Genomic DNA, 13,923 nt, shown 5'->3' with positions numbered 1-13,923 from the left:
AGTAGCTTACCCAAACTCTTATGAAAACAATCAGTTTGCATAGGCATGGGGTAAGTTTATTTTTGCCATTCGAAAACACCAAATTTGCCTGACGGCAAAGCACGAGGCATGTAATTGATGGTTGGTCCACAGCGTGGCGCTAGAGACTCGCTTATCGGACCTGTGGATTGACGCGAGGAGGAGAGAAAAAAAAGCTACGCATCCCGTATAAAAGCCAACATCTCTGTGAGAGGAGCCCTTAAAACAGGATTCTTAGTTGGAGGCATCGGGGGACGCTAATAACTCGACCCACGCACACAGCGCAGCCATGAGTGAGGTAGGTTTCCCAGAAGCAGAAGAAGAAAAAAAACCCCAACACTTTTTGGAGGCATTTTCCACGCAAAACTGTATGATATTCATTTCAGAACCTTCTGTTTAGTTAACGATGGAATAATGTGCAGAAAGACACATTAAGGAATCCGGTTCATTTTAATGATGGTTTTGGTGACGCGCTATTTTTTGTTAGAACAGAAATTGACGTGATTGTGTTCTGTTGTGACTTTTAAACCTGACCTAGAGTGAGATACAAAAAAACAAACAAACAAAAAATACTTGCCTTAATAAAATAAATTTTAATAGACTAATGTAATTTCTGCCATTACAAAGATAATTCTCGTGGATACTCTCAAAGAGCTGCTAATTTAAAGTTTGATGCTGTGGGTGTAACTTGCAATGCACTCTAATAGGTGTTTTTTAATTAAGCCCTATTGTGTAGTCAAATGAGGTAACCGAAATATTACGAACATCTTTAGCCCTATTGTGTAGTCAAATGAGGTAACCGAAATATTACGAACATCTTTCTCTTAAATTGTGTACACTTTAACACCACTGCAAGTTGTAACTGTATATAAACTGCACATTATCAGCTATTATGTAAAACAATGTTTGATGCAGTTTTCCATTTTGGTCATCAAATGTGGCAGCTGTTTCTAACTGTTGTGGCTGCTCGGTCTAATTTCACTCCTAATTAAATGACAATTCTCTTGTACTGTCTTTCACTGTCCAGCTGACATGGTGCTGTTGTGACAAGACAATTGTGACATGAATACAAACTTTTGAGGGAATGACCAGCAGTAATGACTGACAAATGGAAACGTGATGGCAAGTGCAGGACCATACTTGAAAGCATAAAATGGCTCAACGCGGCTCCACTTTGACATTCTGCACTGCCGCTAAATGCAGCGTAAAAACATGCTGGATGGGGTACAGGCAGCACTGCCTCACTTGGTTCATTTCAGCATCCCGTCACTAGGATGAGTCATTTCAATGAGTCTGAGACTACAGTGTAGTATTTTAATGGTGTCTGCAATTATTTGTTGTACACATTGAAATACTCATCGTTTGTTTGCCTGTAAACAAGAGGTACAATAAGAGTACAATAAGGTGGAGCTCGACACATAGCCTGTGGTCCGTGGGACTTCCATTGTTCCATCCATTATCTGAGTCACTTATCCTCACGAGGATCACGGGCATGCCGTAGCCTGCACCAGCTATCTTCGGGTTAGTTGGCGGGGTACACCCTGTACAGGTTGGCAGCCAATCGCAGGACTTTTAATGTTTTTACTAAAAAAAACCCCACTTAAACCATATTGAGTGATCGTATCTACCAATTAACTATTTATGTTTTTGTCGCAGTAAGATTTTTCAATTTTTTCTTACCTTCTTTTTCAAGGTCAGTAAAACAAGCTATCTGGTGAATGATTACTGCCCTTGAGAGGATTACCTGCGTAAAGCATGCACCTGTGCGGGTGATGCAATACATTGAACTTTTAGTCTTGTAGTGTATATTTGATACTGTATGTTTGACATTATAGTCTTGAAGAGAGGAGGAACAAGTCGGCTGTGTGCACACCTATTACGGCGCAAAACTCCCTTTTTAAAAAGCACCACTCTGAACCCAGCTTGCACGGGTCTGCATAAGTACCTCAATTTTAGTGAAAAGTTAGTCTAACACACCCCTTCCAGATTTAGACTGTCTCGCGCCTGACACAAAATAGAATTCTATGTCGAAGATCCCATTTGCCTGCATATTAACTGTGCTACAAGTGCTTTCATTCGATTTTTTTTCTCTGATTTTGCCTCTGTTTGTCAGATGTCCATTTCTACGGAAGAGTTGTAGGCCAAAAAAAAAAAAAACAAGAATCAAAACATCAGATGCCTCTGTCTTTACAACTGTACATCCTGTCACGATTTGAACAGCAGTTTGTTGAACACCTCTTATTGATTTAATTGCATCTTTAGTCAGTGCATTTAAAAGAAAACATCCAAGTTGACAGAACAACAGGATATCCTTGCTATATTACATGTACATTTGTTGAATTAATTGAATTAATGCTCATAGGAAGGTATAATGTGAACTTGTTACGTGAACTGTTTCTCACCTTAATAAAACCACTTAAAATACATGTATAGATTTTTAGCCCTCTTTTACTGACACCCTACAATCAACGCATTAACATTTGAGTGACCTTAGCTATATTTATCTGCCACCTAGTTTAATTATGCTGAGAGCGTTGCGTAGGGTTTGTTTCATCAGCCAAAGTAGACTTGAGCCCGATATATTAAATTAACTAGATCAGAGTCTTAGAAGCTGCTGATCAGTGAAAAAAGGACAATACAATGAGATTGGGAAAAGTGTCAGTGGATGGATTTTTTTTTTTGGCTTTTGCTGATTTCGCATTGATAAATAAAAAATTCAGCATGGTACATGGTGATCAGAATATAATCCGACACACACACACACACACACACACACACACACACACACACACACACACACACACACACACACACACACACATATACTGTATATACAGTATATAATTACTGTATATGTATTAAACATTTTAATCTGTGATTCTTTCTGGAGACTGATCTTAATCCTTCTTCAAACAATGAACAGAGAGAACAAAGAAATAATCTGTAATCCACCTAAACTGCCATTAGGCTCTTGTGCTGTCAGTCAACTTCTTAAAATAAAACAAAGGACAGATAAACCTGGGAAAATTGTCCATAGGGAAAAAAAGAGCCAATTCCAATACTATAAATAGAATTTTAAAGTGACAAAATTTTGACACAAATGCGTAGGATTTGTGTATGTTTTGAAGACTGCGCTCACAAATTGAAAATAGGTTTATTTTTATTTATTCTCAACTTTTTTTTCCCCCAAAACATGCATCTTAGGTAAAGTTAGTAGTCTAAATTCTTCAAAGGTGTGTATGTGAATGGTTGTTTGTCAATCCGTGCTCTGCAATTGGATGGCGACCAGTCCAGAGTGCTCTCTGCCCCTTGGATAGGCTCAGCTCATGCAAAACACAATGGAGAAGAAATGCTTAACGCTTTCAGGGACAGCGGTCACGACAGTGGCCATTTTATCGTGTTAACAGTTACAGTGTGCATGAAAGGATTAAAAAAGGGTCTGTGGAGGAATTCATTCGTTGCAATACTGATGCCTGCAAGGCTTCTGCAACGCATTTGGGCCTTTTACAATTGAGAAGAAGCGTGGTTTATATTTTTTCCTCACGGTCGACTGTGATTGCAATATATTTGGAAAAATAGCAATCTAATTGTCGGATTATTTTCTCAATTTTTTTGCCCTGGACGTGATGCTTTAACTTTCTCCTAAATCTGTAAAATGTCTTGTAGCCCGTTTTTTTAAAGCCACTTTCACTTCAGGGACGAGCTGTGCCAGCAGCAGATGCTGATATAAAAGCCCCCATAATACATCAGACAATAAGGTTTAGCAGTGAAAATGAAATGCAGATTCAAAATTCATATCTTAAGACATTCTTTTTTAAAGCCCAAGTATAGGTCCGATGACTGCTTCTTGTTCCGCCAATTTGTTACATCATCAAAGATTCAGTTTTCCTTTTTATTTGCAAAAGCTATTTTGGGACAGTATTAAAAAGATCAAAACTGTACACTGTAAATAAATCCACAATAGACTGTTTCTTGTACTCTCTCACGTGGATATGTTCAGTCAGTCCAACAGCAGGGATCTGAGACTGCCACTCACTCTGGTGGTGGAGAGGCCGCTGAAGGGTTGTACTGTAACGGTGCTCGGATTAGCTGTCTGTGACCCACTTTTGCTGTCTCCTAGTTAAATGTTAATAGATCCTGAGTGCAGCATGGTATCTCTCTGGGGAGCATGAACTACCAGGGGAACCAAAAATAGTCCACAAACCAACAACTTCACTCGCTCTCTCGTTTGCTCTGTTGACGCAGTCTTCTGCGATACAAATGTTGACAGTTTTTATGGTGTGAACACTGTCTAGTTGCGATACGGTATATCCTCACATGGTACAACTATCATCCCTACCATCTTGCATGAGGGGGTTACTTCTATCGCAGGCTGACATCGGGGGATTGATGACAATATAATAGTAAGGAAGATGACTAATTTGCATGCAGTGGGTTGCAAAATCAACACATGCAGAAAAGAGTCGACAACCTTTTAACCTTTTCAGGGACAGCGGTTACCACAGTGGACAGCTTATCATGTGATCTGGTTACAGGGTTGCAGGAAAGGGTTAAAGTTAAGCATATAGCAGCAAAACAGCGTGAGAGTATTTTATCCATCCATTCTTTTTCCGATCCACTTATCCACATAAGGGTTGCGGGGGGTTCTGGAGCCTATCTCAGCCAACTTTGGGCAGTAGGCGGGGGACATCCTGAACCGGTTGCCTGCCAATCGCAGGGCAAAAAGAGACAAACAACCATCCGCGCTCAGACTCACACCTAGGGAAAATTTAGAGTGTTCAATCAGTCTGCCATGCATGTTTTTGGAATGTGGGAGGAAACAGGAGTACCCGGAGAAAACCCACGCAGGCTCGGGGAGAACATGCAAACTCCACACAGGGAGGTCATAGCTGGAATTGAACAAGGGACTTCTGCACTGCGAGGTTGACGCGCTAACCACTGGACCACCGGGCTGCCCACAGTATTTTATGTCATTTAAAATAATCAAAAGGTTGCATTGAAATGAAAGTTCTAAAAAGCTGTTCAAGGAAGGCAGTATTGCATGCAACATGTCTTCATGTCCTGGACGCCAAGACCCTTAGCGTTGTATCCCTCACCGTGTGACATATGACTATAAATAAATAATTGCAACCCAGACTGAGACATAATTCTGAATAAATACTGTTTGAATTCTCAAGAGGAAACGAACGGTGCTGTTAATCAAAAATTTTCAAATTGTAAGTCGCCTGTGGCAGTGAGAACAAAATCGACAGTGAGACATAATTATTCGTGAAAGTAATGTCATTCATCTGTTGGGCTCGCTGCCTCTAGCGACGCAACTTTGAGCAGACTCAAGGAAAACAAATGCTTCGGCCAAAATGCACATAACATTGGACAGTACACGTAATTTTAGATTAGTCTATAATTCATTACGGGTCATTCATGTTTTTGGTATGTGGGGGCAAGGGCCAGTGAACACTAAGGGCCAAATGAACTGGACATGATGGAAATGTTATATTGTCACACGTCGTGCACCGGAGTCTTTTCTGATTACATCACACATCTTTTCACCTTGTCCCAACCAAAATGTGTCCTGATCTAAAACCGAGATTAAAAATCTTTGGGCCTCAATTGGCTGCTCCAAAATGAAGATTAAAAAGAGTTCAGAGTGACCTGCCTGAGAGGCTTAGCCTGACCAAATCTCCTTTTTCAACTCACTCTCTTTCAGACCCATGTCAGTTGTTTGATAATCTCTTTTTGATTTATTTTAAAATTATGATTCGCCATATTTATTTATAAATATCGGTATTACAGGAATGGTATTTATCTGGCACACATAATTTTGTGTGCTTTACATGTTTGGCTAATAAATCTGACTGACACATTTGAGCAAGCGCTAAACCTGTAAGCTGGCAAGCAAGAGTGGCCACGAAAATCATCTAAATTGATATTTGCTCCACTGGGTCTGAAATTGTCGTTTGAATTTAAATGCACATGTCCCCTTCTTCTCACAATCCATGTTAGTAGCACAGTAATGCGAATAACATTTTGAATGGATGAACACCCCCCCCTTTTTATAATCATCACTGCGGTAGTTGTACTGTATATTTTAAATATTATTGCAGAACAAAAGCCAAACAATAGATGATGCCCAAATGAAGAACGGCTGTTTTACGTTGAATCAAAGAATTGCTGTTTTCACTGTGTTCTATCTTTGGCTCACCTTTGATACTTCATTTACTTGAAGACAAAAATAATCTCTATTTTATCAGAACAGAGCAGCCCAACACACACATACATAGTAAAAAAAAAAATCTGAGGAGTAGAAACCTCAGTCAGATTTCTTTCTGTGTATGGAGAAATTGCAACCATTTTATCAGAACTAGATGCCATTTCTTGATTTTTGGTCAAACAAGAGGTAACAAAAATATAATTTGCAGTAGGGTGAGAAATATATGGTTAACGATATACCGTAAGTCAAAGGAGATTTTTAATGCAACTGAAGTTGGCCGTTGCAGTTGAAATTCTTTTGAGAAGTTGCCATAATAGTATTGCACCCTTGAGCTGAGGTTGGATGCATTGTTAAAGGCGATCTAGACAGACATGAAAATAAAGACTGGCAGCTCTCCAACACATATAGTTACAATTTATTTTGCCTGCAAAATACGAAACTACAACCCCATCAACCATCCACACTCAAGTCCTTATGGATTCATCCCAGTATTTAGAAAAAAAATATCTGGTGATGTTATCATTACAATTATATCACTTTTCCAAGTACTTTGAGCCTCTAAAGCAGAGGTGTCAAATTCAAGGCATGGGGGCCAAATCTGGCCCGCCACATAATTTTATGTGGCCCGCGAGAGCAGCTCAAACATGTCAACTTCCATGATCCTTTCTAAAATGGCTACCAAAATGTTTATTTCGCCAATGTAATAAATAAGAGATATATTTTCAGCATTATCTTATGACCAAATCCCTCATGATATTAACTTAAACAATAGTTGAATCTACAGTTATTCTTGACTTCTTGATATGGTTTCAGTCATAAGTGAAACACAAATTAAAATGAGTTTGACAACAATTTATTGGTACCTTTAGGCCTTAAAGGTACCAATACATTATTAAATGTCAAATGCCACTCTGAAACAAAAAAAACAAACACTTAACACAGTCCAATTCATTGCTCTGGTGTCGAACACTAATAACATCTGTCATTACCTCACTACCCGTGGACTTAACGATCTGTTGTAACAAAAAAATGTGGATCAGGAATTGTTTCATTTGACATACGATCTTTCACAAGGGATGTGTGCTTTTTAATTTGATTTTATTGCATTTGTCCACAATCTTACATCTTGACATCGTTGCATCATTAACCCGTTCATGCACCCTGTCACCCGATAACCTGATAAACTGTCCACTATAGTAACCTCTGTCCCCAAAAGGGTTCATATAAGATTGCACTCAAACTGTTAGCAGAGACTTCTGGGTACATGGCACTTTCACTGTGTGGCAATACTGCTCCAGACCACAAATTGATGAGATCAATCAGTATGCCTAGAATCCTTGAAGGACGGACACAGGATGTGTACATATTAAAACAGATGGTCACACTGTCAAACAGTTTCCCTTTTTTGTGGCTGTGGAAATCTAATTGTCCCTTGTTTACCCTCATTCATCAAATCTGCTCTGCTCTTTCAAATTCAGTGGCGGCGGCACCGGATTAATAATTCAGGTCGAGCTGGGTGAGAGAGGGATGCTTTCTGCTGGGGAAACAAATCAAATAGCTCAGGAGCAAAATCAAATCACAAGTCTCGTGTATTGATATCATTCATCTTGGGGAAGAAAGATACGAGGATACCGGGAATAGTTCTCCATGTGCTTTGAGAGTGAACAAATTGAATCTGAATGAAGCAGCTGTAGCAACCCAGATGCTGGAACATCTTTGCTTATTCAAAGCGTTCTTATTTTTTTCAAGCTGAGTACATTTGGTGATTTTGGTTGTGGTGCAACGTCGGCCTGTCAGGGGGAGAATAGCTGGGAGCTCTGAGAACAGGCAGAGCGAACATGCTCCTGCTGTACCTGTTTAGAAGATAACATCTATTTTGAAGATGCAGCATTTTTTGACAGGGCTTTGTCTCAAGCTGCACTGGTTAAAATACGAAAATATAGCGACGTAATACGTGACTTTTGAACAGTGCGATATAAAAACGTTAATTTTTATACTGTACACCCATTTTATTTCTTGAGCACTTGCCAACATTTGGGTGGAGAGTGAGCTGGAGCCTATCTCAGCTGACCGGGAAATTTGGACCCTATTACTATTATGATGATGATGATGATGATGATGATGATAATGATGATGATGAAGGTAATATATTTAATAGGATAGCTGCATGGTAGATGAGTGATTAACAAGTCTGTTTCACGGGGCTTTCCCTGGATAATTCAGATTCCGTCCACATTCCAAAATCATGCATGTTAGATTCATTAAAGACACTAAAATTGTCCAAAGGTGTAAATGTGAGTGTGAATGGTTGTTTGACTGTACAAGTACTGTATGTATCCTGTGTTGGGCTGGTGACCTGGCCCAAGTCACTTGGGATTGGGTCCAGCTCAAATGCGGCTATGCGACTCTAATAACAATAAGCACTATTGAAAAATGAAAATGTTATCATCATTATACAGGCGCTTAATCTAGAGACGTAATTCATTAAATCAATCAGTTGGACTACAATCCTACACACTCTATTGTTGATACATTTCTGTCAAGTGTGTTTTGTGACATTCTCATGGATAGGATGTTGAAATGAATATTTTTCCCAATTATTTAATCTCTATGATGTATTTATTTGAATGACATCTTGCTAAATGTGTATTCACAGAAACAAATGTCAACAGCCATAACTGGAAGCAAACCATCTGCGGGCCAAGGTAAGTATTGATCATCATATTTCATGTTGATGTCTGTCCCTAAACACAGAGGATGCAAGAACCTAGACAGATACACTTCCCCTGTCTCACACACACACACATACAGACACACACACAGTAGGATTCTGACGTTTATTTGTACATTGATTTCCCAATAAATCAATAATTCAATGCTCTGTATGAAATCTAAAATTGATGTTAGTCATCGCTGTAAAAACTCACTATGATGTCTCCCTTTATTACAGTAACACATACACATCATTCTGTCTCAGAGGGAGAATTATGTATAAGTGTCCGACAATTACACGAAAAAAAAACAAACCGCAGTGGAAATGGTTGTAATCCACTGCAAAGACCTACTTTCCAAACTGGGTCGCGTAGTATTGTTGGTGTTTTTTAATGCAATTCAAATCCCTCCAGTGTATAAACAATACATTTTCGCTTCCCCTTTTTGGCAGGAGCCTTTGAAACTCATAAATGGCACAAATTTCAAAAAAAGCTGCCACCCTGCAAAATTAGAAGATGTGATGAAAGAGGAAACTCAAAGTAGTGAATGCCTTTTTTTCTCCCCATTGCCTAGCTTCAGGCGGTGGAAGTACACAGTAAAATTGGTTGAATAATTCTTACACAGTCACATTTTTTCCCCCCTCTAATTGAGTTGCATTTAAACATTTTGGAGTACAATTGCCAATTCAATCATTGAATTAGGCTGAGCCTTTTCGAGAAAAAATAAAGTGGTCATTTAATTTTGTTCTTTGCTGCTCTCAGTTATTTGAAATCAGAATTTGTCATGCTCAAAAATAGGGGCACCACAGCGAACCGTACCATTTCCAGTCATATTCATTGTGTATACTTTGGAATCAAAATACAATTGAAATTAAGAATTGTCAAATATTGTAATTGGAGTGAGCACTGGAAAAAGACTGTTGAATGCAAAAGAAACTGAAAATTTATTAGATGTTAGAGTGTTCTACTCCACAACCCCTTGGAGCCCGTCTTCTCATCACACGAAAGCTGCAGTAGGTTAATAGCAATGTATTAACCGCTACACGGCCTCCCTTAACACACAGTGCATGCAGTCAAAGAAAATGTGGAGAACATTGGTCACCAACCCTCTTCTCCTGGGCTGGCTGATAACAGGCTTCATGTTCGAGTAGATTAATTTGCAAAAGTTTGAGGTGATGAAACGTGCCCGGCAGTGGTCAGAAGGGATTCAAGACAGTTTAATGGAAACTGAAACAGGCGTGACCTGCATTTATTTGGCCTGTCCTCTTCATTTGCTCTCTGATGGAGAAATCTATGAGCAAAATTGTATCATGTTTAAAGTTTCATTTAATTTGGGCACGTCTAGACGTTTGGGTGCGTATCCAGCGCCCCCAAATGCCTGTGCGCAAAGGCGTCAGGCCGTCTGGGCGGAGGGATTTTGAAGTCCACAATCATCACGTCAAAGCTAGAGGGTGGACAGAGGGAAGAAGGGTAGACTCGGTCACAAAGTGGGAATAAACAATTTGGGAACAAAGCGTTGTTGAACATCAAAAGACGGTTTGAGAACGCCTGTCGCGCCCAGGCAACATTTGTCATCTGCAAAGTCTACAACTTGTTAATTCATTGTAGACCAGACAGAAAAGCGTCAACGTACCCGTGGTTCAAAGCTTAAACCAATGTAACCAATCACTACCGAGGGGCCGGACCGGGGGTGCGGTGTGAAAATATTGGGGGCAGTGTTTTTCTTGTATTTTGCATATGTAAAACAATAAAAGTTCAAACTGGCGGACAGGGAACTCTGAGCGTGATTACCGGGGCAACAACCGCCGTTAATGAAGACAATTTTCCCTGTGTGCCGAGTCATTTCTTTCACTTTGTCCAAGAAAAACTCTGACACTCTCTTACCCAATGTATCAATGTAGCAACATTTAAACGCTTATAGTTTTGAGGGTACATACAACCAGGGTCAGGAAGGTTACCATATTTTCTGCATTATAAGGCCCTTCGGATTATAAGGCACACCTTCAATGAATGGCCTATTTTAAAACTGTTTTTTTTTAATATAGGTCACACTGCATTATAAGGCGCATAGAATAGAAGCTATGGTTCCTGCTAATAATCACCTCTAGATGGCATAGGGACACGAAGAGGGAAACTACTCAATGGGGAATATAAAGAGACTGTAACACCATATATAAGGTGCATCGGATTATAAGGCGCGTTGTCGGCTTTGAGAAAATTGAATGTCTTTAGGTGTGCCTTATAGTAGGGAAAATGCAGTAATTATTTGCTCGTCATCGTCTTTATTTTTCATCAGTTATTTTGTAGTGTTGAACTTGCTCCAATGTGCAAAATGTCACGTTCAATCAGGATATTGCAATTCCATCCAAGATGAATGGAGAGAACTGCAAGGATGCTGAGAAAGCTAAATTTTCTTTCCCTGAAAATAATGTGTCACTATTTGGTTTGTTTACTCAGTATTCTCAACGTGAGGCTTGCATCAAGTCACTGGATGTGCTTCTTACTCAAGTTCTCCTGGGAGCAAATTTGAATTTGACCTTTCACGATCCTCTTATGGGAATACTGTATTTCCATCTTGCACTTTGGCAATTTGATTCATTCAGCTAGCAGCACAATACACTAAAAAGAAGAGCGATGTGCTTATAAAATCGAATCTAGTTTGTGGTGCATTGGGTATTGATCCCGTGCAGTAGATTAATGCGTGTGCATGTGTGTGTCATGACATTTGAATTGATTCTACTGTCACGTTCTATCCCAAGGGCGCCAAGGCTAACAAAAAGTCACGACTAAATGTGCATAAGGCCTGCCCAACGTCAGAATACATGAGGGAGGTCAGCACGATCACAATTCACTGCACGGTCCACCTGTATGCTGTGCAGGGAATTGCAACCGCATTCATTTGAATGGTGCCTTGTGAACACATGACTCACGCACTTTGTGTGCCCTAACTCACCAGTGCTTCCCTCCTGTCCCTTTCATTTGCCCAGTTCTCCTCTGTTACAAACACTTTACACCACATGAGGGATGAAATAGTCTTAAAAGTTCACGTCGAGATTATAACGAACCAGCAAACAACACGGTTATCACGAAAATATTAATATTTGTATGGGAATGCTCTGAAGGAGAATCTCCCATACAAAATAAGTGTAATAGTTAACCCTTTCATGCACCTTGTAACCTGATAACATGATAAGATGTCCACTGTCGTAACCACTGTCCCTGAAAGGGTTCAATAATGAATCATGAAACATTTACAGATCGTCCATCCTGAGCTTCATTCAATCATTTGTGATAAGTCTGCTGGCTGGTGATCATCAACTATTTCTCTGCAGATGAAAAGAAGACTAACATCCCAGAGGATTTCGATATCGATATGGACAACCCACAGACGGAGAAGGCCGCTGTGGCGATCCAGTCGCAGTTCAGGAAATTCCAGAAGAAGAAGCAGGATGTGAAGTCATAAGGGTGGCGTGGCGAGCTGGTTGCTCACATCTGCATGTTTGGCAAATTGCATCATCCAGAACTCTAAAAGAGGGGTACAGAGGTTGTAGACGGGCTCATCGATACGGTTTTCAAGTCATTGTATACCGTAATTATTGAATTGATTAACATCATATTTCAGATGTCGTATTTTAAACATTCCTATAATTCTGCAATCCTGGCAATATTGTGTTTGTGGATCATTGCATTAAAAATACCCACGTTGCTGTTAATGTAAGGCACAAGTTTAGATGTTGTTTTAGATTTTTGGGGGGAATCCAGCGGCATCAATCCGCAAATGTTTTTCAAACTTTTACTGGGCTTACTATTTGGTTAGCAATAATTCACCACAAAAAAATATTTGTCGGATGTTTAGTAGCACGTGACTCTGGCCGTGTGCTTTCACGCCAATGGGGCAATGTTCTTCATTCTAATCCAGGGATGTCAAACTAATTATTGTCGCGGGCCACTTTGGAGTTACATCTTTCCCCGGATGGCCGTGATGACAGTGAAACCAAATAAATGTTTCATCGTCTTATCGCATTATTACTTGTTCACGACAAACTGATGGATTATGAGTTTTGAAATTAGTCAACTCAAACATTTGGATCTATTATTGTTCAAGTGAGTGTAAAAAGGGTAACACAACCATTTATTACACGACAGTTTGACATTTCGGTACAGATTTGAGCAAGGATCCTGCAAGTTGACGCACATGATTGGCTTTTGCGGGCCACGTAAAATGATGTCACGGGCCAGATCTTGCCCCCGGGGCCTTGACTTTGACAACTGTGTTCTAATCAATGTCCCTCATTTGTAAAAGTCAGAGATCTGGTTGTACATAGGTCTCTTTTCTGATGTGTCTGTGATTTGATGTTTTGTGTGATGTGTTTCCTGCAGTTTGCAATTGATTCAACATTGATTAGAAGTTGACTCATATGTAAAATTATCCATCACAGATGCATGTTAAGTATGTTCGTATACACCCAAAAAACAGATGGAGAAATAAATAAATGTCGAAAAAGTGTAAGTTGATTTTTCTATTATGGTTATAATGTTTTTTTGTTTGTTTTATGGCATCCTAACATTGTTCATCATTTGTTATACGATCCATTGTGCTTGCTTTGAAAATAATGACCATCAAGATTTTGAGAGTTCAGTCTTTGCAAATGAGGTGCAAACATAAAAATAAAACCAGTGGAAGTATTCAACAACAGAAAAGCCAGATTAGATTTTTCCAGAAAGGGAAACAATCTTAAAAAAAAGCTTTGGATACTCTGGAATTGTGCTCCTCCGCAACTCCCACACTTGTGTTAGACCCTTCCTCAGATAAAAGTCCATCCATTCCATCCATTTTTTGAACCGCTTTTTTTCCCCACTTTTACAGTTTAAGAATAGCTTTTTATTTTGTAGTCTTTTAAAATGTGAGTGGGCCTAATAGCAAGGAATTTAAAAAAAATGATTTTTAAGAATTAAAAACAATCATGGCCAGTTTTCTGGACG

The 13,923-nt window shown here is 39.5% G+C and overlaps 2 protein-coding genes across 2 annotated transcripts in view; one reads left to right on the top strand and one right to left on the bottom strand.

Moving 5' to 3' along the window:
- Nucleotides 1–13,923, bottom strand: part of ei24 (EI24 autophagy associated transmembrane protein) — a 78,697-nt gene that overhangs the window by 57,538 nt on the left and 7,236 nt on the right. The gene's annotated exons all lie outside the window — the stretch shown is intronic.
- Nucleotides 157–13,455, top strand: LOC127588956 (calmodulin regulator protein PCP4-like). Its single transcript, XM_052047985.1, has 3 exons — nt 157–316; nt 8,886–8,934; nt 12,273–13,455. The coding sequence occupies exons 1-3, from the start codon at nt 308–310 to the stop codon at nt 12,401–12,403; spliced, it is 189 nt and encodes a 62-aa protein (XP_051903945.1). The 5' UTR covers nt 157–307; the 3' UTR covers nt 12,404–13,455.

Source organism: Hippocampus zosterae, chromosome 16 (assembly GCF_025434085.1).
Source record: "Hippocampus zosterae strain Florida chromosome 16, ASM2543408v3, whole genome shotgun sequence".
In the NCBI taxonomy this organism is placed as follows: domain Eukaryota; kingdom Metazoa; phylum Chordata; class Actinopteri; order Syngnathiformes; family Syngnathidae; genus Hippocampus; species Hippocampus zosterae.
Note: the sequence above shows the minus strand (reverse complement) of the source record. Positions and strands in the feature narration are given on the sequence as shown.

Excerpts from the sequence above, each read along its gene's own strand:
- LOC127588956 (XM_052047985.1), top strand. Across the intron at positions 8,935-12,272 it reads CAAACCATCTGCGGGCCAAG|ATGAAAAGAAGACTAACATC; the intron begins GTAAGTATTGAT and ends ATTTCTCTGCAG.